Source organism: Mus pahari, chromosome 21 (assembly GCF_900095145.1).
Source record: "Mus pahari chromosome 21, PAHARI_EIJ_v1.1, whole genome shotgun sequence".
Taxonomy (NCBI): domain Eukaryota; kingdom Metazoa; phylum Chordata; class Mammalia; order Rodentia; family Muridae; genus Mus; species Mus pahari.
In genome coordinates this window covers 32,236,475-32,260,265 of record NC_034610.1, presented here as the reverse complement: position 1 = coordinate 32,260,265, position 23,791 = coordinate 32,236,475, and the positions used below count along the sequence as shown (strand labels likewise).

The 23,791-nt window shown below is 46.1% G+C and overlaps 1 protein-coding gene and 1 pseudogene across 1 annotated transcript in view; one reads left to right on the top strand and one right to left on the bottom strand.

Annotated features, from left to right (window-relative positions):
* Window positions 1-1,070: 1,070 nt before the first annotated feature.
* Window positions 1,071-23,791, bottom strand: part of Zc3h12d (zinc finger CCCH-type containing 12D) — a 36,924-nt gene continuing 14,203 nt past the window's right edge. The window contains exons 3-6 of the mRNA XM_021221857.2: window positions 16,892-17,031; window positions 7,589-7,823; window positions 3,601-3,707; window positions 1,071-2,606 (exon numbers count right to left, since the gene is read on the bottom strand). Of these exons, the coding sequence (XP_021077516.1) occupies window positions 1,801-2,606; window positions 3,601-3,707; window positions 7,589-7,823; window positions 16,892-17,031 (1,288 nt within the window). The 3' untranslated portion in view covers window positions 1,071-1,800. The remainder of the gene's footprint in view (window positions 2,607-3,600; window positions 3,708-7,588; window positions 7,824-16,891; window positions 17,032-23,791) is intronic.
* LOC115062883 lies at window positions 21,539-21,656 on the top strand (annotated as a pseudogene).

The following is a 23,791-nucleotide window of genomic DNA, read 5'->3' as shown; positions in this document are numbered from 1 at the left end:
TGATCACTAATTGAGAAAATGCCTTACAGCTGGATCTCATGGAGGCATTTCCCCAACTGAAGTTCCTTTCTCTGTAATAACTCCAGCTGTGTCAAATTGACACAAAGCTATCCAGTACACAAGGTAAGAAGCAACACTCTGAAAACAGCATGTGCTGTGAAAAGGAGGTGAGGAACAGATCTCTAAGAAGCCATGCTAAGACAGTGTTTTTAAAAGAAGGAGCACTCCAGGAAGCCATATGGCTGTCCTGGTGCCAAGGAGTCGAGTTTACCATGAATACCGCAACCACGTTTTTCCCGAGGCATACCTTTGCTATGCCAACAAACCTGGCTGGTAATAAAGGGGTGTTTCCCAAATGTACCCATCACACTGCAGGGACTCGGAGGCTTGGGCAAAGAGTTCCCATTGGCAGGTCCCTTCTGACTCTCTCTGACCAAGTGAACTATCAACTCCCTCATGAACAAATGAGTTACAACTTGGCAGGCTACCATTGTAACTGGAACATGTGGGTGCTCCCTACAAATGCTGGGGTCCCTCAGGATGCTGGGCCCATGCCCTGGCAACACTGTATCATTTCTTGTCCCTTGTAAATGAATGAGCTTCTTTTCCCCTAAAACCCAGAGCCAAAGTTATCTAGAAGACAAAACTAAGTGAAGTTGCAAAACACCTCCACCAGAATCCAAATCTATGCTGACCAACCGCGAAGCTGACTTTTGTTGTTGCTGCCATTTGTTTGTTTGTTTGTTTTTTGAGGGGGTGGTGGGTAGACTGCAATCTTATCTCTGTAAGGTGCAATTTAGAAGCGTTTGTAAAATCACCACAAAGAAAGGCTGATTAAAAAAAAATACAAAAGCCAGGTGGTGGTGGCGCACGCCTTTAATCCCAGCACTTGGGAGGCAGAGGCAGGCTGATTTTTGAGTTCAAGGCCAGCCTGGTCTACAAAGTGAGTTCCAGGACAGCCAGGGCTACACAGAGAAACCCTGTCTCGAAAAACCAAAAACAAACAAACAAACAAACAAACCCAGGCTGAGTCTTGAGCAAGGCTGTGTGCATGTGTACTTGTGCCTGTGTGTGTGTGTATGTGTGTGTGTGTGTTGTGATGTTTGGGTAATATGATATGCATGTACTAAAAGAATAAAGCCCCAGTGAGAAGACCCTTGGGATCGGGTGCCCCTGGGACAACCCCACAGTAAAATTGACACAACAAGGCTGGGTTCCCCTATGAGTGAAATTATCAATAGTGACTTGAAAACTCAGACGGCGAGGCCTTCCCTCTCGTGTCACCTGAGCATGTATGTTAAACATCATTTGACACCGCAAAAGTCAAGATTGACTTACCAGATATTTTTCAGTCTTTCAACTACAATGACATATTAAGTTCTCATGGCTTTCTAGAGTTCTAAACACACATACACACACACACACACGCACACACACACACTTACACAACAAGAGTTTATATCAAACTCAGCTTGATCACCTTGTTTGGCAGTGATGACCAGCTGAAACATTTGTGGATGCTTAGAACCAAATACAGATGTATTCTGGACAAAGCCTTCCATACACAGCAGAAATCACCCTGTCCATGCAGCGGGTCCTGGCTTCAGGGAGCATCACCAAGATTCCCACGGGTATCCACCACTGAGGACGAGAAAGAAGTCTCCCATTGAAGAAAACCTTTGAAAAAACGGTGTCCAATCGCAATGGCACATCCAGACTAACAAGCGTCTTGTATCCCACCCGTTCAAGCTGCCAGTCAAGCCTGGGCCACCACCCCTTGCAGTGTTATGAACCTGTCTCCTAAGGTTCCCCCAACGGAGCACCGGTCTTTTGGGATCTCTGCAGGAGGGTGAGGAGAGCCTTGTCTGAGAGCAGAGGATCCGAGGCCATCACAGGGTCCTCTTGGTCAGATGAGAAGAAGCTGCAGAGGGCAGCGCGTGTTTCCCCACCATTGGCGGCGGGTTGTCCTGACCCCGAAGGTCCTCTAAAGGTGTCCTCGTCCCAAGCCGACTCGGCCCAGACCGAGTGGCTCAGATAACGATAGGAGCTGGGCCGGAGAGCCCACGGATCTTCCAGCGGTCTGAGCTGGGAAGACAGGTCACTGTGCATGTCCCTGAAACGGTGTCTGTCCGACAGCTGGGCCTGTGGGCAGATTGGGGACCCGAGATCGCCCGGAGAGAGCGGGTTGTTCGGAGTCCCGAGGCTCCGCAGACCTGGCGATCCTATGGTGGCAGCGCTGCCCGTGCGAAGGGATGGCGGGGCCCAGGACGTGGGGACACCCGTGGGCATCCAGTCCGGCCCACGCGACTGGGACACGACGCCGCTGGCCGCGGTGTCGCTGAAGGTCAGCCGAGCGAAGCTCTTATTCAAAGCTGCTAGGGCCGCGGGTTGCGGGGCTGGCGGGAGGTCGTGCTCGCCGGGCTCCCGGGGAAGCAGCCGGGCTGCTGCGGGACGGTTCCGGGCGCTTGGTGGCCGCGGATCCTCGGCGCCACCACCCGACCAGGCCCGCGTCTTGGCACGGAGTTCGTCGGCCACCGACAGCTGCCCGTGGTGCGGTCTCTCAGGGTGGTAGAATCTGCATTTGACCCCGTAGGTGCATTTCTTGCCTAGAAGAGGCAGGGCGGAGGGGGCGCAGGATGAGACCTGGGGTGAGCAGAGGCTATGACGCCTAGCCCATGCCCTTCCTCGGGCCCCTGACTCTGTTGCTGTCCACCCCCTGAAAGACTCAGGTCTGGAAGGTGACCGAGGTGGAAAGTGTTCTGGGGTGGATGGAAGATACAGTGCTCAGAGCTCTGTAACCCCCAAGATCAGCTGAGTAAGCAACTCATCGGGAACTTCTTTGAGCAGAGTCTGAGGCCCAGCTAGGTTAGCCTCTACCTCCCCGGGGGTCCTGACCTTAAGAATAGAGTCCGCAGGAGGGGTCCTGGTGGTGCAAGATCATGCGCCTAAGCACTGCCTTGGTTTCCACTAATGGCCACATGTTCTTCTCCCGCACTGACAATTGCCTTCTCCCTATACCTGTTCTGATGGGTGGGCCAAGTACCAAATAATTGACCATCTAAACCCAAGTGCTTCAACCCGACATTCTGGGCCAGCCCAAAAGGATAATCATATTAATTCTAACAAGAAACGATTTTGAATGTCACTCGTGTCTTAATGAATGTTCAGAAGCACAAAAGTCAGGAGCACTAAATATTTTGACAAGGCAGGTACAGAAAGAGCTATTGGGCAGTTAGCTCAGATAAAACCCTTAACTCTGAATGGCTAGTTCGGTCCAACTTGGTAAGGGTGGGAGTAGACCAGACAGTGGGGCAGGTTAAGAACATACTGTACCAAGGATGCAGTGAAGGATCTAAAATAAGAGCAGAGGATATATCTGTATCCCCCTGAGTGTGGCTCTACATCCAACCCTCATGGGTGTCAGTTCATCCTTAGAGTATCCTTGCTGGCAAACTGCAGTCCAGAAATGCAAGTTTTCCCCCCAGGGTCAGGTAACCGGTTGAGGGCAGAGCTGGCTTGGGCTGGAAGCCAAGTTGCTGTCTGCCAGGTTAGAGCTTCCCACTGTGTTGCTAGAACCCACAAAACAGGGGTGCTACCCACCATAGGGACAGTGCTGCCAGGATGGCTCTGGGGGCCTTGGCTTCTTGCTTAGGAAGTTGCTTAGTGTTGGTCCGCGGCGGCCCAGGGGGTCATCAGGAGGCATGAACCTGAAAAGTAACCACAGAGGGGCCACTTCAAGAGTGAATGGGACTTACCACTGGTGTCTATATGGAGGCTTGGGAGAGGAGGCCTGAGCCACGCAAGAGAGTAAATATCCAGATGGCATGATCATGCAACCAAGAAGGTACTTGTACCATAACATCTCTTCACATCAGCCTCTCCCAAATGTGGTGCTGGCCAGCAGGTTCAGAGTCATCTTACAGCTTGCTACACAAATGCAGACTGAAGCATTGCACTGCCCCTGTTAGGCAGAATTAGATTCCCACCCCCACCTACCCCCCTGAAATTTACATGTTAACAACTTCCTAGGTGATTTTTATGCAGGAAAAGAAGAGCTTAATGCTTGGCCTCCCTCCCACCCCTCCCCATCACCCTCACAGAAGTCTGAGAAAGTCCAAGGAATTAACAGACAACTCCTAGGAGGCGGTGAAGCCCTTTGGGGGGCTTAGGGCTTGATCTCAACTGTCAACTTCCTGAAAATAACCTGGGAGACAGGCCCTGGGCATGCCTGTTAGAGAGTATCTTTATCGGGTTAAATGAGGTGGAAAGATGCATCATCCACTGTGGGTAGCACCATTCCCTAGAACTAGAATCCTAGCCTGTCTATTAGAGGAGACAAGGCGAACTGGGCCAAAGCATTCATCACTCTCTGCTTGCTGATTGCAGAAGTGACACGACCAGCTGCCTCAGCCTCTGACCACTATGACTTCCTCTCACTGTGATGGGCTGTAATCCGGAACCATGGATCCAAATACCCCCTTAAGTTTTGTTTTGTTTTGTTTTGTTTTAATCAGGGCATTTTATCAAAGCAACAGACCAAAAAACCAAGGCAGACTCCTTCCACCCCGTCCTCTTACGCCATGCCTCTCATCCCTGACGTCGGCAGATGCAGGGTCAATATTGACAGTCTAAGACAGCAGCAGGTAAGCACAGGAAGCAATAGCACTTCCTTTACAAACTCTGGGTGTGGAGGAACCTCTGGCCTTGGCTTCAGCTTCTGGGTTTGTCTTGGCTCTGCACACATGGTCCTCTGATGTCAGCCTGTCTCCTGCCTGCTCCTCCTCCCTGGCACAGAGCCTCAGCAAAAGGACTGTGTTTTCCAAATGCTCAGGGCACAAAGCAGAAAATAAAATGGCTCAAAAGCTGGACATTAGTCACTTATACCTGTAAATCCCACTATTTTGAGTGCTGAGGCAGGAGGATTGCCAAGTTCAGGGCAGCCCGAGTAACTTAGTGAGGCCCCAGCTTGAAATAAAATTTTAAAAGGGCGGAGGGAGGGGTACCAATGTGCTTCAATAGAGTGGTTACCAAATGTACACAAAGCCCCGGGTTCAGTGCCACAGAAACAAAATGCCTCTGAAGAAAAAGTAATAAAGACAAACAAACACAGCCCCTCCCAGTTGCTAAGATCCTGCGTTGCCAATAAATCCCTTTGTTCCCAGGAGCCCCTTCCAGTCCATAATGAAGTTCTGGTGGGAGAACTGGGGAGAAGCATGGTCTTTGATCGTTACCATCTCCCAAAAGCTGAGTGCGTCCCACCCTGCAGAGCTGAGTGATCTCTAACCCGGTGCAGACTCCAGGGTTCAGCTCCAGTCACACAGCTGGCTTCTTCGTGGAGTTGGGGCCTGATCAAGAATCTGAGGAACCGCCCACTGCAGATATTAAAAGTTCTCAGAGGACCCCCCACCCCCGGGAGCAAGAGCTGCCAAGAGGACCCCGTGGACATGCCCAGGGCACTGAGGCAGCCGCCCTCACTCACAGGCTGTCGGTCCCTGCCTCCTGACCTCTCACCCTTTAGCAGAGAGTCAGGCTATAAGAAGGACTTGGCCAGGGCCTCTGGCTGTCACCAGGCTAGAGGCAGCCATGGCCCATGAGCCCTCAGTGAGGATTTCTGAAATCTCATTTCCCGACTTGCCAGATTCATTTAGACAGAAGCTGGACAGAGAAAGCCTCTAACTCATAGATCTGGAAATGGCAGTGGGGGGGGGGTACTACAGTGCAGCTGCTGAAACATCTGTCCTGGGTATGGGGGGTGGGGTGGGGCATCAATTGCTTCCCAGGTGCAGGAACAGGTGGCAGTGGGAGGGGGCATGTCCCCAGGAATAACTGCTACCCCGTATAGGACACAGCTCTCTCTAGGGTCCACTTCAGCAGGGTAGAGCCTCTGAGGGCATCACTGCATAGGGTCCGAAGTCTTAGCTCTTTCCACTGCACTACACCACCTCCCCGGCTTTGGGGTCCAGTTCTATTCTCTTACGCTCAAGTGGACAGAATACCACTCGGAGAGCCTCTTTCTCTCCTCTTGACCCCTCTTTGCCTGGCCCGTAGTCACTGTTCATTCATTCCTGCATCCTGGATGGCTAGCTACTGTGTTCCCACTAGGTGCCAAGCATGCTGGGAACATGCCAACTGAACAGGCACTCTTTGTCATTATAGGGTCAAAGACCTTGTTGCAAACCACATGCCAGGAGGCTTGTTAGAGATCACAGACTCAGAGTCAATTGATTTTTGCCTGGAACAGAAACCAAAGAGCTTGGGTTGAAGTTCAGTTGGTAGAATGTTTGTCTGGGATGCACAAAGCCCTGGGTTAAGTTGATGCTTAGCATGGCATAGACTGGACACAGTGGCCAGTGTAATACTTAGAGAGTGGATGCAGGACGGCCGGAAGTTCAAGGTGATCCCTCACTACATAAGTTCGAGACCAGCCTGGGATATGAAAGAGCACCTCAGTCGGTATTATGTATAACTGTGTTTGCATATGTATAACTTTGTATTATGTATAACTATATTTGTCTGCATATGTGAGTACAGGTGCTTTTGGAAGCCAGAGGGATTGGATCCCCTGGAGCTGGAGTTAGAGAGGGTGTGAGCTGGCGGAGGCCTGGGTGCTAAGTACAGAACTCGGGGTCCTCTGGAAGAGCAGCAAGTGCTCTTAACCACTGAGCAGGCTCTCAGCCCCAGTCAGTGTTTTTAAACTTGAAAGGAAATACAACAGAGTTGAAATCCCTCCTCCATTATAACTTTTTTAGTTTTAATTTTTACTTTTTAGATTTCTTTTTATTTTATGTATAGGATTGTTCCCCCCCCACCCATCCATGTATGTGTCAGTGTGTGTGTGTGTATGTCTGTGTGTGTGTGTGTCTGTCTGTCTGTGTGTATATGTGTCTGTGTGTTTGTGTGTGTGTCTGTGTGTGTATGTCTGTGTGTGTATATGTCTGTGTGTGTGTATGTCTCTGTGTGTGTGTGTCTGTGTGTCAGTGTGTGTGTGTGTCTGTGTGTCTCTGTGTGTATATGTGTGTGTATGTATGTGTCTGTGTGTCAGTGTGTGTGTGTCTGTGTGTCAGTGTGTGTGTGTATGTCTCTGTGTGTGTATGTGTCTGTGTGTTGTGTGTGTGTGTGTGTGTGTCTGTGTGTCTCTGTGTGTGTGTGTATACCACATGTATGCCTAGTAACTATGGAAGCCAGAAGAGGTCATCAGATCCCCTGGAATGACAATTAGGGATGGTGGTGAGCCACCATGTCAATGCTGAGAACCAAACCTGGGTTCTCCACAAGAGCAACGGGTACTCTTTTTTTTTTTTTTTTTTTTTTTTTTTGGTTTTTCGAGACAGGGTTTCTCTGTATAGCCCTGGCTGTCCTGGAACTCACTTTGTAGACCAGGCTGGCCTCGAACTCAGAAATCCGCTGCAACAGGTACTCTTAACCACTAAGCCTTCCATGATGACTGACTTAAGGCTCTTATCTGAAATAAGAGAAAAAGAGAAACAGGAGAGACAGACACGGGCGAGAGTCTCGACACCATGCGGGACAGAGCCTTAGCCCCGACCTGAAGAGGCCTGGTCACAACACGCAGGCTTCCACCCCTTACCTGTCATTTACAAAGGAGAACATGAGCAGCCGCTGCTCGATGAACCATTTCCACTCCGGGTTTTCGTTCTGCAGGTCCCGGTAGTTGTCATTGGAGACAATGATGCCATCCTTCTCATAGGCCACCTTCACGATGTAGCGGTCGTCGTAGCAGACCACTCGCTTGCCGTTCACCTTGCGGGATGGGGTATACACCAACACAGCTTGCCGTTCCAGCTCCTCCAGCACGTGTTGCTCTGAGACCACAGGTGGAGGCTTGACTCAAGGCTCCGCGGAAGGACCCATCTCCTAGCCTGGGAGCCCACCCTGAGCCATCTGCCGCCATCCCTGCTCCAGCCTGTCAGTGCCGGACAGCTTCTAAGGGACTATAGACCGGCTTCAGCTTCACAGTTTCCCCCTTCTGCCTCCTGAGTGCTGGGGTTATCGCCTTCATCACTGAGGCTGGCTTACATTGAATGCCTACAGTCCCGGTATCGGGAAGTAAAAGCAGAAGGAGCGGGAGCTACGGTTGCAGGAGACCCTGCCTCAGACACCACAGAAGTGCATAGTTCGATACACCTAAAGCACTTGCAATAAAAAGCATCATGGACTCTGAGAATGGGGTGTGCCGGACCTGGAGCACCCTGATGCCCATCCCGGTCCAAAGCTTCTCTTCCCCTAAGATAACCTGTTGTAAAATGTGATTCTGATGGCTCCCTTCGCTTTTATTTTCACAGATACACATGCGAAAGGACCATTTTCAGTGTAGCCCTGCCTTAGACTTCACTCCATGGAACGGTCCCTACCCATACTTATACAATGGTTTCTTTGTTCACTTACCGTAGGGTGACTCGGTCTGGCCATGCTCTGTGTTTGCCACTTTCAGCCAGTGAGTCTCTGGCACAGATATTCAGGGAACCACCTGGACCAGATCTCTCAAATATTTTCTGGCCTGCTAGGCATAATGTGATCCCTTACCAGATTTTATTTTGCATTTATTTCTGGTTATTCTTGGGATCGAGCATCATTGCCTATATTTATTGCCCAGTCACGGTTTTCTCATATAAAAGACTTCTTTATGAAATAGGTCATCTTTCTGTGGGTTCCTGATCCTGCCTCATTAATTTGGAGTAAAATGTAAGGTGTAGGGCTGGGGAAGTGACTGAGTTGGCAGAGGGCCTCCCTGTACCTGCATGAAGCTTGGGGTTTAATCCCTCACTGCATAAAATGAGTCATGGTGGCCTGTACCTGTAATGCCAGCACCCAGGACTGGAAAGCAGAAACGGGGGGGTCAGGCCGTCAGGAAGGTAGAGCCTGCCCCAGTCTGGACTCTTCTTTCTCATATTTCTGTTTGTTTGCTTTTGGCAGTGGTGTCTGTTCGTAGGCCGAAGCTTTTATCTCAATGTGGCAAATTTTATTCCTTTTATTTTTCTGCCCAGTATGTTAGCACACATAGCACTTGGGAGACTGAGGCAGGAGAATTACCACTAATTTGGCTATAAAATGAGTTCCGGGCTGGCTACAGCTATATAGCAAAAAGCAAAACTCTGTCATAAATAAATAAACATAGAGAGGTCGGAGGACAACTTTTAAGTCGGCTCTTTCCATCTACCCTGTGGGTCCCAGGGATCCAGCTCAGGACATGAATCCTATAGAAGCAGTAGTCGAGTGGTACAAAAGACAGCCACATTCACATTGGAAGTGGCTACGAGATGGCAGCCAAACTTCAGATGTTGACAAATTTTAGGAAGACAGGGAACGGAGACAACAATACAGTGTCAAGGGAGCCACAGCCCAGCAAATGTCCATCACTACCTCTATAAAGAAGAGGACGACATCGCTGGCAAGGAGAACAGCCTCAATGTGCTATTCTCTGGGAATGAGGTCCTCCTTGCCCTTCCACTGGGGTGTGTGGCAGGCCCAGGGGCCTTGCTTCCTGTCGGTTTCAGGAAGGTGATATGGAAAGGGAAACTATCCGTGAATGCCCAAGGTCATTCCTGGTTCTGGGAGGAAACCTCGGTCTAGAAAAGAAACCCAGGGCACATGTACAGGTCTGTACCTGATCAAACTGGGTTGGTGAGATGGATCAGTGGGTGACGGTGCCTGCAGCTAAGCCTGACAACTCACATGACAGTGGCCACACTGGCTGCAGTACAGGTAGGCAGTTTTGACTGTTCTTCCCGTCCTCCATTACAGTCTCTTTACTTACTATTGGTTTTTTAGCACCCTGACTGCAGGAGCCCCTCCTCACACCACATCTTCACTCCCTGAGAACTCTACCTCCCCGATGCCCTCAGCTCAGCTCTCAGACTTTTCGATGGAGATTCTGAAAGCCAGAAGGGCCTGGGCTCAACAAATTTTGAGAGACCATAGATGGCAGCCAGGACTACTACACCCAGCAAAATTATCTATTATTATTATTATTATTATTATTATTATTATTTTGGTTTTTTCGAGACAGGGTTTCTCTGTGTAGCCCTGGCTGTCCTGGAACTCACTNTGTAGACCAGGCTGGCCTCAAACTCAGAAATCTGCCTGCCTCTGCCTCCCAAGTGCTGGGATTAAAGGCGTGCACCACCACACCCGGCAATCATTATTGACTAAGAAAAAATTTTCATTATTAAAAAATAATTTTAAGCAATTTCTACCCACCAATCTAGCTCTATAGAAGGCACTAGAAAGAAAACTTCCATCAAAGAGGTTAACTACACCCAGGAAGATGAAAGGAATAAATAATACCAAAGGAGTGAATAAAAGGGGAGATGGAATACATATATACCACAACAACATACACACATACCACGACAACATGCATACATGCATACATACATACATACCACAACAATGAAATAATATGAATTAATAAACACTTCTCATCGATAAGTTTCAATATTAATGGTCTCAATTCATCGATAAAAACAGGTTGGATTAGAAAAAGAACAGGTTACATATTTCTGTTGCATACAAGAAACACACCTTATCATCAAGGATGGAGATTACCTTGAAAGAATGGGAAATTTTATTCTAAGCAAATAGACCCAAGAACCAAACATCGGACAAATATAGACTTCAAACCAAAATTTAACCAGAAGAGATGGAGAAGGATACTATATCCTCATTAAAGGAAAAGAGAATGTGTGTGTGTGTGTGTGTGTGTGTGTGTGTGCCAGTGCCAAGAGGATATTAAAATTCTAAATATTTATGCATCAAATACAAGGTCTCCCAAGTTTATAAAAGAAACACAGCTACAGCTAAAATCACATAATGACCCTCACACGGTGATAGTGGGTAACTTCAACACCCCACACTTGACAACAGACAGGTCATCTGGATGAAAACTAAACAGAGTTAAATAACATCATAAATTACATGGACCTGGAAGATATCTACAGTACATTGCATCCAAACACTAAAGAATATATTTTCTTATCAGCTCTCATGGAACTTTCTACAAAATTGACCATATACTTGAACAAGTCTCACCCACATAGAAGGACATTGAAATAACATCCTGCATCTAACTGACCACCAGCAACAACAGAAACAGACGAAAGTATACGAATTCTTGAAAAACTGAACAATTTACCACCTTGAAAACTGGGTCAAGACATAAACCAAGATGGAAATTGAATAAAAATGAAAACACGACATATTCAAATATATGGGACACAATTAAGGCAAGTACTAATCTAAGAAGCAAGTTCATAGACTTAAGTACCTACATTAAAAAAAGAAAAAGAAAGAAAGAAAGAGAGAAAGAAAGGAAGGAAGGAAGGAAGAAGAGAAGAGAAGAGAAGAGAAGAGAAGAAAGAAAAGAAAAGAAAAGAAAAGAAAAGAAAAGAAAAAAGAAAAGAAAAGAAAAGAAAAGAAAAGAAAAGAAAAGAAAAGAAAAAACTGGAGACCTTATATTGGTAACTTACTAGCACCCCTGAAAGCTCTAGAACATAGAAAAATAATACAAAAATAAAAATAAATAATAAAAAGAGCAGATGGGAAATAAAGTCGGGGCTGAAATCAATGAAACAGAAACAGAGACAATAGGAAGAATAACGAAATGGAGAGTTGATTCTTTGAGAAAATCAGCAAGACTGACAAACCCTTAGTTTGTCTGTCCTAAGTAAAAAGACACACACACACACACGGGGGGGGGGGGGGAATCAGAATTAGTAAAATTAGAGATGAGAATGGAGACATTACAACAATCACTAAGGAAATTCAGAGAATACTCCACCAAACTAGAAAACCTAAAGGAAGTGGATGAATTCCTTGTTATACATGGCCTCTCAATGTTAAATAAAGATTTAATAAGCAGTTTAAATGTACCCATAATCCCTAGTGAAACAGAAGCAATATTTAATAAAAAGCCTCCCAACTAAGAAAAGCCCAGGGTCAGATCTTCAAAGAGTAATTAACACTAATACTCCCCGAAGTGTTCTGTAAAATAGGAACAGACAGAGTCTTGCCGGGTTGTTTTTATGAGGCCACTGTTGCCCAGAACACAAAAACCACACAAAGAAAAGAAAAAAGATCCAGTGAAAAGTGAAAATTGTGAACATGGATGCAAATTTCTCAATAAAATACTGGTAAACCAAATACAAAAACACATGAAAAAGACTCTCCACCATGATCGAGTTGGCTTCATCTGAGAGGCATAGGGATGGCTCATGTACATAAACCAATAAACATAATTCACCGTCTAAACAGATTGAAAGGCAAAAACCACATCTCATTAGATGAAGAAAAGGCCTTGACAAAATCTAACATCTCTTCATGATGAAAATCTTAGAGAAACCAGGGATGTAAGGGGGGATACCTCAGCGTAATAAATGCGATCTACAGCAAGCCCACAGTCAACATCAACCTAAACAGAGAGAAACTCCAAGCATTTCCAGTAAAATCAGGAACAAGACAAAGATGTCCACATTCTCCCTGCCTTTCAATATAGTCCTTGCAGTCTTAGCTAGAACAATGAGACAACTGAAGGAGCTCAGAGAGGATTTAATTAGGAAAGGAGGAAGTTAAAGTACCTTTATCTGCAGATGGTATGATTATATACATAAATGACACTAAAAAAAATTCCACCAGGAAACTTCTAAGACTCATAATCACCTGCAGCAAAGTAGTAGGTTACAAAATGGACACACAGAAATCATTAGTCTTTCTATATACAAATGGCAGACAAATAGAGAAACCAGGGAAACAATACCTTTTATAATAGCCTCAAAAAAAAAAATCTTGGGGTAACTCTAACAAGTAAAAGACTTGTATAATAAAAACTTTAAGACATTTAAGAAAAATATTAAAGACCCCAGAAAATAGAAGGATCTCCTGTGTTCATGTATCAATAGGGTTAATATTGTAAAAATGGCCATCCTGCCAAAAGCAATCTATAGATTAAGTAGAATCCCCATCAAAACCTCAAGACAATTATTCACAGAAACTGATAGGACAATTTTGGAAATACACACACAAACAGAATTGCTAAGACAACCCTGAATAATAATAATAATAACAATAAAACCTGCTGGAGCTATCACCATCCCCAATCTCAAATTGTACTACAGACCTACAGTAACAAATAAATTGGAAAAAAAAAAAATCGTGGTGGGGCTGGAGAGATAACTCAGTGGTTAAGAGCACTAGGTGCTCTTCCAAGAGGACCTGGGTTCAACTCCCAGCATCCACATGGCAGCTCATACTCTTCCGGGGGATTTGACACCCTCACATAGACAGACATACATACAGGCAAAACACCGATGTACATAAACAAAAAATGTTTTTAAAAAGAAAAAAACCCCACCATGGCGTGGGCATAAAAACAGATGCATTGATCGATGGGATTGAATTAAAGACTCAGGTAAATACAGACACCTACGGACACCTGATTTTTGACAAAGAAGCCAGAATTGCACACTGGAAAAAAAGACATCATCTTTGTCTAACTGGATGGCTGCATGTAAAAGAATCCAAATATATTCATGCTTATCACCCTGTACAAAACTCAACTCCAAATGGATCAAAGACCGTGACTTAAGGCCAGGTACCCAGAATCTTATAGAAGAAAAGTAAGAAAAACCCTTGAACTCCCTGAACAGAGCACCATTAGCCCAGGCACTAAGATCAACAATTAATAAATGGGTCCTCATGAAACTGAGACGCTTCTGCACCACAAAGGACACTGTCATTTTGGACAAAGCAGCAGGCTACCGAATAGAAAATTATCTTTACTAATTACATATCCAGTAGAGGATTAGTATCTAAAATATATAAAGAACTAAAAAACTTGAGCATGAGGAAAAACGACCCAATTTTAAAAATGGGCACAGGGGCTGGTGAGATGGCTCAGTGGGTAAGAGCACCCGACTGCTCTTCCAAAGGTCCGGAGTTCAAATCCCAGCAACCACATGGTGGCTTATAACCATCCCTAACAAGATCTGACTCCCTCTTCTGGAGTGTCTGAAGACAGCTACAGTGTACTTACATATAATAAATAAATAAATCTTTAAAAAAAAAAAAAAATAAAAATGGGCACAGACCTAAAAAGAGGGTAGTTCTCAACAGATGAAACACATACGGCTGAGGAACACTGGAAGAAATGTTCAACATTCTTAGTCATCAAAAAGTGCAAATAAAAACCACTTTGAGATTTCATCTTACACTAATCAAGAATGGCCAAGATTAATAAAACAAATGACAGACCATGCTGATGGGGATAGGGGTTAAGAACACTCATCCAGCACTGGTGAGAGTGCAAACTTGTACAGCCACTGTGGAAGTTCTTCAGGGAGATGGGACCAGATGCACCCCAAGAACCTGCTATCCCACTCCTGAGCATATACCCGAAAGACCTCACACCCTGCATCAGAGACAGACATCTGCTCATGTTCACCGCTGCTGTTCATGATAGCCAGAAATTGGAAACATCCTGGATGTCCATCAAGTAATGAATAGATAGAGAAAATGTGGTGCATTTACACAGTAAAATGAAATTATGAAGTCCACAGGTCAATGAGTGGAGATAGAAAAAAACATCATCCTCAAAGAGGCAATTCAGACCCCGAAAGACAATATTGCATGTTTTCTCTTGTATGTGAATGTCAGCCTTCCCATACGTGTGCTAGAATCCGAATAACCGAGGTTAAGTATCCCGTAAGTGACTAGCACGGAGAAGTGGATCTACCAAGAAAGAGGAAATAGAATATATTTTTATGGAGATATGAAAGGAAAAGCAGAATAGGAGGGCTAAATAAGTTAGGAGATGGGAGAGAAAGGTAAAAAAGGGGACCATGGGGAGAAACAGCTAACAGCTAAGGCCATTTTGAAAAGCCATATGCACCTAACACATATACATTCACGAGAGGAATCTATTTGGAGCCACCAAACAATAGAAGAGACAAAGCCACAAGTAGACATCCTATGCCACCAAGTAAAAACCTCCAGGGCTGGGAATGGGTTATTTGTTTTCATCATCAGCCAAAGGGCCCCCTGGCAGCCCTCAGACATCACAGGTTAATGGATACTCTCCACATCTTCACGGTAAATCTCTATTGCTGAAGACACAGCTGTTTACATCATCGAATATGAGTCACCGAGTTGATGCCTAACTGGTAGCCTCCCCTCCACTGCCTAGCATCCACGGCACTGGAGGGTATTCTTAATAATACCCAGCTACAAACTTCACAACCTACAGCACGCTTGCAAGGTACGTGGATTCAACAGTGACACAAACTGCTTGGGGAGTAACAAACCACTTTCTGATTGGAGTTCAGGGCCATGCTGTGAGACCCGCTGAAGTGGACAAGAGCCTGCAACCAGACAGGTCATGTCCCAGTGGGAAACCTTTTACTATTATTCTGCTAAAGGAACAGAGCCGTCCTAAAGGCATACTGCTATACTCACAGACCAGTTTCTCACTCGGCCTATACAAGAGAATCTTCTTGCAGTAGATGGAAATTAACACAGAGCCCCTCCCTCACCTGGACAATGTGCAGAAAACTCTGTGTAGCACTCCTAAATAGAATGTCTTTATCAGACTCCTCCCCTCAAGGCTCAGGGATCTATGCAGAGGAGGCAGAAAGATTCCAAGAGGGAAACCACGTCTTCCAGATGCAAAGAAGCCTGAAGCACATATGAACACAGAGACTGCGGCAACACACAAGATCTTCACAGGTTCAAGCCAGATACCTTCCCAGCACTGAGTGGGGGAACTGGATACAAGGTCCCCCAACCCTCATCAAGAAGTTATCTACAAATAAGAGCTGCTGGTAAAATGGAGTCTCACTGAATGTATCAACTATGTCTCAGGACAAGCCCCACAGCCAGGAGGGGTTGACTTAATGACAAAGTAAACTCAATGGTAGTTTTGTGAACGTTTTATTTAGATTTGCTTTTTGGGGCATTTTTTGTCTTGTTAGTATTTTGGTTGTTGGTTTTAATTTTCATTTTGTGTTTTTTATTTATTTTTGTTTTTGTTTTTTTTTGTTTTTGTTTTTGCTACTCTGAGAGACAGAAAGAATCTAAAGTTGGGTAAGGAGGGAGGTGTAGACAGTCTAGGATGATTTAGGGGAGGGGAAAACATGATCAAAATATATTTCATGCAAAAAAAATTTTCAGTAAATAAAGATGGGATGGGAGCCAGAAAAAAAAAATGGCTCATGGGATGTCTTTGCAAAGAACCAGAGTTAGTTCCAAGGACATACATCAGGTGGTTCACAACCATTAGTAACTCCAGCTCAAGTAATTCAACAGTCTTTCAGGCTTCTGAGGGCACCCGCACTTGGGTACACACACACACACACACACACACACACACATATATATATATGATAAATAAAACACATTAGAAAAACATGTCTAATAGAATTGTTGATCTAGCATGTGCAAAGCCTCTAGCTTGATCCCAAGCAATGAAAAAATGAAAATGCTAAAACTAAATTTCCATTTCTTCAAATAAAGAGATTGGAGAGGTATTTGGCAAATAGCAAATATACCCTAACAAAATGTCTCCTTCAGATCCTACCTACTGGGTGTGAAGTGAGATCCAGTCTTCAGAGAGTTAAATGTTGTATGACACAATTATTATTTATTGTGAGGGCATTCACAATAAATGATAAAGTAATGTGCTTGTCTATAAGTGGGCAAGTAAAAGTTAGAAATTATTTATCTATTCAACAAGTTTTTGTGCCCTTTCTGCTCTGAGGAAGTGCTATGAGCAAGTGCTCAGTGTTCACAGTCAGGGCTCTCGTGGCTCTTTCTGTGCTGGAGAAAGACCCTAAGCCTGTAATGGATAACTGACGACCATCTTGAGGGGCAATGGGTGACATACCTCTGATAGGAGTATCAGACCTTGATGGCTCTTTCCTCCAAGATGGGACAAAAACCTTGATGTAGGTGTGCCCTCTGTCTCTGAACCAGTCCACAGCCAGACGAATTCCCTGGCAAGAGAAGGCTTCTTTATTTCCATGGCTACAATGGAAGACAGAGAAATCTGAGGAGACACGAAAAGATCCTGGAAGTGTCCTGGATTACAGCCTCAAAACCAAGGGGGAACTGAGCAAAAGTGAAGTTTAAACATGGTCCATTCTCTAAACTCCCACTAAACTAACTAAACACAGGCCGCTGTCAATAAGGATGCAGGTGCTCAGGTTGCAGGGGATGCTACAGTATTCCAAGGAATAATTGACCTGTCCACTGTTTAGCTGAACTTATAAGAGCCAAAAATGAAGGGTAAAAACAAGGAAAATCAACATGAAATAGACAACATTGGGGATCTGCAGAATTGCCCTCCCTCAGAGATGATTGTAGTGGCCCTGCCAAGACTCCAGAGTCTAAGCAAGAAAGCAGTGTCCCCCAAATCCCACAAAATACATCAATAGTGCAGAAAAGGAAGGGCTGTGTGAGACCATGATGCATCTTGTCGACCTCTTAAAAATCATCTTCCTAACCAGGCGTGGGGGAACACATCTTTAATCCCAGCACTTAGGAAGCCAAGAAAAGTGGATCTCTGTGAGTTCTGGGCCAGCCTGGTCTACATAGTGAGTTCCAGGCCAGTCAGGGATACATAGTGAGACCATGTTTTTTTCCTTCATCTTAGAGGGCTGATGGATGTACAGGGGTTTTAACTTTGAAGTAGATGAAAGACTATGGGGGAAGGGCACCTGTGTATGGCTTACAAAGCTTCCCTGGCCCATAGAGGACAGTGAGTGGGTGTGAGGCATGAGATAAGAGCTGTAGAAGTCATGAAACAAGTATCACTGGTTAGGCCCAAGCTGCTGCTGCTGTATAAAGGAGAATTGAAAATGAATTCGGGGACGACTAGAAGGTACCAGAACTCAGTTTCTGGATGTGGAAGACACAAAGACAGTATCAGGGACATCCATGTTCCTCATGATCACAATGAGATGTGGAAGTGACCGAAACACGTTTCCAGTACTTTCAGGTTCCTCATATAAATGCACAACGGACCTTGAGCTGACAGGGGAATTCTGAGAAGGGCTGTGGTTGGGAGAAGGACCATTCATAAGTTTGACTTTAGATATAGAGTGACTTGGATCACTAAGTAAACATAGTAGGTAAGCACCAAGCGGTCAAAGGAGAGATCTGAGTGGTAAAGGTTGAAGATCACCCTTGTTTAAGCAAGAGTTGAAACTACAGCATGGACATAAAGAATCTCTCTAAAGGACAAGAAGAAAAGCAACCAGGTGTACCGGGGTCCCAGCCGGCACTGAGGTACTGAGGTCAGATGCATATATATGTATATATAAACACACATTTGGTGGATGGAGCAGAGCCCCAACGGTTTATTTTTTCTCTCAGCCTTTATATAGCTTCTTAGACAAAAATTCTTCATGAAATTACCTCACAGGTAAAAATGTTACACAAAAGGGAGTTACAGAAAGATGTTGATATTGAACTCAAAGCTGCATTTCATCCTATAAGCTCATTATAAGCTCAAAGCAACAGTTTCACATGGCCTTGCTTTACCGTAGTGCACAACTATGGCCTCTCATTCTTGGACCTGACCTGGAATGAATATTTTTCCTTGATCACAAATCTGTCCCAAGCCTGTTTCTCTTCTCAGTGCAATTTATGAAAGCTCATTGTTTTCTTTATTTTTGCAGCCTTTACTTACTGTTATACGAGGAGGGGTTACACTCTATTCTTGATTCTAACTTTATTACATCTTTCTGGCAAAACAACTAAAACCATCTACTTAAACTTTCTCCTAAAATATTTGAATAAAATCGGGAATTCTATAAAGTCATTAATTCCTCTAAACAGCATTAATATGTGAAAGTACATCTTCAGATTGATCTGCAGAACATTTGCCAATAGAGTGGGCTGACGCACAAGAATCATTAGGCTATGTAATAGTGGTAGGAAAGGAATATCAGCAGCGAGAAGCGATCCTGAGATGAACCCTCCGGGCACCATGCCTCTCAGAGCTCACCCACCACAGCCACGCAAAACTCTCTTGCTTGCCATAACCCTTCCTCCATGGCTTCTTTCACAGGTGTGCTGTTGCCTAGAAGCCCAGGAGACAGACACAAGTGGCTGGATCTGGGACAGTGCGGAGGGATATTGACAAGCTAAGCCACGAGCATGGCAGTGTCTGGCTTCTCTTTGGCTCAGACCGTTTTCCCTCCAGCCATTCTCTCGGTCGTGCGCTGTCCCTGGGTCTTTGCTGCAGCTAGCCCTGACCTCTCATTGAATTCACTCCTCTTCCTTCTTGCTTCTCTGAGGAAGTCTTGCTTCCTCGGGAAAGCATCCCCCGACTTCTTAGAGCCTGTATCACAGACGCTCGCTAGAGTTTAAGAACATCCACCCCATCCAGACAGTGTCATCTCACTTGCAATCTCAGCACCCAGGCGGCTGGGGCAGAATCATTGCCTGGAGTTGCAGGCCAGACTGACTACTTATGTAGCAAAAGCTTGTCAAAATAGAAAGCAAAACAAACAAACAAATAACACCATACACACACACACACACACACACACACACACACACACACACGGTCGTTCCCAGGGTGCTCTACAAGACCAAGGTCCAGGGCCTGACTAGCTTGGTCCCTGATTATTGGTGAAGGTTTACTAAACACCTGCTGTGTCGATTCATGATGGAGAAGATGCCAACCTTATAACCAGCAGAAAGAGGGGCATCACAGGCAAAAGGGAGGATTGCCTGGAAAGACCCTGATACAGCCCTATTCAGGGGACCCGAAACATAGCAACGTGCCCACAAGTCACAGAGGAAGCACAAGGGACATAGAGATCAGAACAGGAAGGGGCCAGAGGCATTGGATCCATCTAGAGCTGGAGGTGACAGGTGGCTGTGAGCTGCCTGGTGTGGGAACTGAACTGGGATCTTCTAGAAGACCGGCAAGCACTCTGAACTGCTGAGCCGCCTCTCCAGCCCGAGACAGGTCTTAGGAGGTTGTCTAGAAGCAGTCAGCTCACCTCCAGATGAAGACCACACTGAGTTTCCCTAACTGCACTTTATTGCGTGACTGTCCCTGTCTCCTGGGAGGGTGGGAGAGACGCAGGTTTACAGAGTAAGAAGGGAAGTCTAGGGAAGCAACTAATGTGTAGAACCACAAGCCAGACTCCCAGCAGCAGATATAAGCTATCTCTGGGGATTTCTTCAGCTTCAGTCGCCATAAGGATCCTGACTTGGCCCCCCAGGTTGACGTTTCTCTCCTCAGCCACAGTGGTTGCACTAGGAGGGTTGTGCAAACTGTGAGAAGATGCCAGCCGGGTGCCCTGGGAAAGGAGGAGGAAACGAAACAATCCCGTCACCCACCCACACTGACTGGCTGAAAGAAGAAAGGACAGAGGTGAGGAGGTCATTCTCCAGGTTCTTCCTGTCCCCTCCTCTTTCTTATAAGTCCCAGGAAGAGCACGTCCAAACTCTCCCCAAACCTGGCTGCTTGATTTAAAAGTGGCCCATGGTGGAGCTAGAAACAACTCCCCAGGCCTCTTCCAGGCCCTAGGCCTGGAGGCTCTTAGAGAGCTGGGGATGGAACAACAGCTCCCTGCTGGAGGAGACTATTTTAAGCCAAAAGACATTCCTGTAAGAAGTCTTAGGAATTCTTTTTTCTAAAAAGCACTGGCCTTCACTCAGTCCCACGGTGATCAGTGAGGTCGCCAGGGCAGCACAGGCCATGTCCAGAATTGGAGGCTCTGCCCTAGGGAAAGTTGTCCAGTAAACACCAGACTGACAGTGATCAAAAGATGTAAGAACCTCTTGGGATAACCTGCAGCCCTCTGGAACTGAAATGAGGGACCATTATGTTGACCGGGACTGCCTGACTACACATACCTCTCCTCCCTCGCTCCAATTCTCCCTCTATTTAAACCTGAAGTTCATATCAATACTCTGAAATTAGGGTCCCTGGACCCCTAAATCTGTTCCTCTTCTCAATGCACATTAATTAAGACGTTCTGCTGTTTTCTTCCGGTCCTTGTTTCTTTAATTAGCACGTTGCAACAGGTACCAGGGCTTCACTACTGGAACTGCCAAAGCCCCGGGTTTGACCTAACATTCTTGTTACAATTCCAGTTCACCAGGGCACCCTGTGGCAGAGTAGGAGACCCAAGACCTCCTGTCCCAGCTATCACAGGTGTGGTCCCCAGTGCTTATTGGGAAAGGAGTCAGGACAGGGATGGAAGCACAGAGCCTGAGTCATGCAGAAGGCTAGACCAGGAGGGGACACCATACAGGTATAGACAAATGTCAGGTCAGCCACTCCCCTTTGTAAAACCTGAGGAAAGATCTGTCCACCAAGGGAAATAGAAGAGTTCTCTGAAGGGCAGAGACCCTGTCCTCCACATTTGCTCCCTCAGGCACACAGCTCCCCCGAACCCAGTCATCCAGCCCTAGCCGGTTCTCAAATACAATGACCCCTACCACAATTACTCTGAAAAAATGTCCTGGCACTCTCCATGAACTTGTCTTAATTGCTCTGGAGCCATGTAGCATCTGTGTGTGTTTGTTGAACTGGTGGACACAGACTTAAAGACAGGTGCAAAAGGCAACCCTCTTTGCGACCTAGAATGCACTAGTAAATGAGTTCTGACACACGTGGGAGTATGATAGGTGAGACGGCTCGAAATGTCCACAGCAGTAAAAATATAATTGGCTCCAAAACAGCTGACAAAACCGAATCAGCCAGCCTTCCTTCCCTGATCGTTTGATGGGTATGTTTGGACGGAGAGAAAAGGAGGGAAACTGAGCCCCCATAGAGTTCCAGTCAAGAGATGGCAGTCACCCCTGGTCCCTTTCCAGGAGGAATGTACCCACCTGGGTGTTTGTCCCTGTCTTTGCACCAACTTACAAACTCCTACTATAAGACAGTGCTGGAGCTGAACAACCCGCCAGGGGTGGTTCCCCTGTAATCCTAGGATTTAGGAGGTTCCAAAGCAGAATGGTAAGCTTTGGGCTAGCCTTGTCTAATGTTGAGTTTCAGACTAGCCTAGACTATAGAGAAAGATCTTTTCTCAAAAGATTCCAAGCACAGAGCCTCGGGACATAGCTCAGCTGACACTGCTTGCCTGGTGTGCTCAAGGCTCTGGGTTTGTTTCTGGCATCAAATAAGTCAGTCATGGTGATGCATGCCTGTAATCCCAGCACTCGGGAAGCAGAGTCAGGAAAATCTGGAGATAAACATCAGCTTTGGTAACACCGGAAGTTTGGGGCCAGCCTGATCTACATAAGAGTCTGTCTTAAAACAACAACAAAAATGAAAAGCAGAAAAAAAAAAAAAAAAAAAAAAGAAGAGAAGAGAAATGGGACACCTGTGGCTTTGGGGTCTCTTTTTAGGGGTATAGGGACCAGTAGGGAGGCATAAAGCTCATTTTAATAACTGTAGAGAATTCTGTTTTCCAGTCATGCGACTCACTTTGTCATTGCATGACTCCCTTGAGGAAATGACTTTCACCCCATTTTACCCTTATGGAAACGAAAGCAAAGAAACATGCCCAGCTCTCTCACCCGGTGATCGCTCTACCAGTCTGTCACTACAAAGTCTTCCTTTCCCCCAAAATCTTTGGGACCCAGACAGTAAAGTCTTGGACACTGAGAATCCTCCCACTTGGAGGAGCTTCCATGGAGAGATGAACAGACACTGGGAACAGGCTGCCATGAGGCCATGGGAAAGGAAATGGGGGCCTAGAGGTTTTGAATATTGGGAGGGTGGAAAAGGGAAGTGGTTAAGTGTCCAAAACAAATTCTGCCTCTGTGGCAACTGTGCCTGCAGCAGCCAGTTAGAGGACAGTCATTTGCACAAACTAGATAATATAATTACACACTGGACAGTACTGACTAGTGTCCAAGGGTCCTCTGTAGAAGTCAGGGGCTCACAAGACAGCCCATGGAGTACAAGGTCATGGGGTGGGATGGACAAAGGTGTCTCAGGCCTCTGAGATGGAAAGGCTATTTCCACCCCATTTCTTACTGGAGGCCCCAAACCAGTGGCGCTCTGAATCTGCCCAGTGGAAGGTCTAACCCAGTTGGGGTCAATGGAAGAAAGGAGGATTACAGGAGCTGTACTGGCTGCTCTGTTCTCGATGAGGCAGAAATGGGTGTGGATTTGAGTAAGAGCAGAAGACCCCAGCCCAGAAGCAAACCCTCACCAGATGTCATGCATAGTGCCTAACATCTGTAAGCCCAGTCCTCAGGAGGCCGAGGCAGGAGTATGAAGTTCAGGGACCGTTTAGCCCATATACCAAGACTTTGTCTTAAAACAAACCAGCCTGGTGTGGTGGTTGCTTCAGGAAGAGTGGGGGAAGGTAAAGGGTAGGCTGGAGATAGGGTTCATTAGTAGAATGCATGCGTAGCCTGCACAAAGCCCTGGTTTCATCCCCAGTGCCTCATCAAACCAAGCACTGTGGTAGTTGTCTGTCTGCACTCCAGCAGTGAAGGCATGGGAACCAGAAGTTCAGGGTAATCTGCGACAGAGAATGGTCAAAGTCAGCCTTGGTTACATGAAGCTGTGTCTATATAAAGACAGTATCAGCCACCAAACGCAGACACTATTGCATATGACAGCAAGATTTTGCTGAAAGGACCCTGATATAGCTGTCTCTTGTGAGGCTCTGCCAGTGCCTGGCAAATACAGAAGTGGATGCCCACAGTCAGCTATAGGATGGAACACAGGGCCCCCAATGGAGGAGCTAGAGAAAGTACCCAAGGAGCTGAAGGGGGCTGCAACCCTGTAGGTGGAACAACA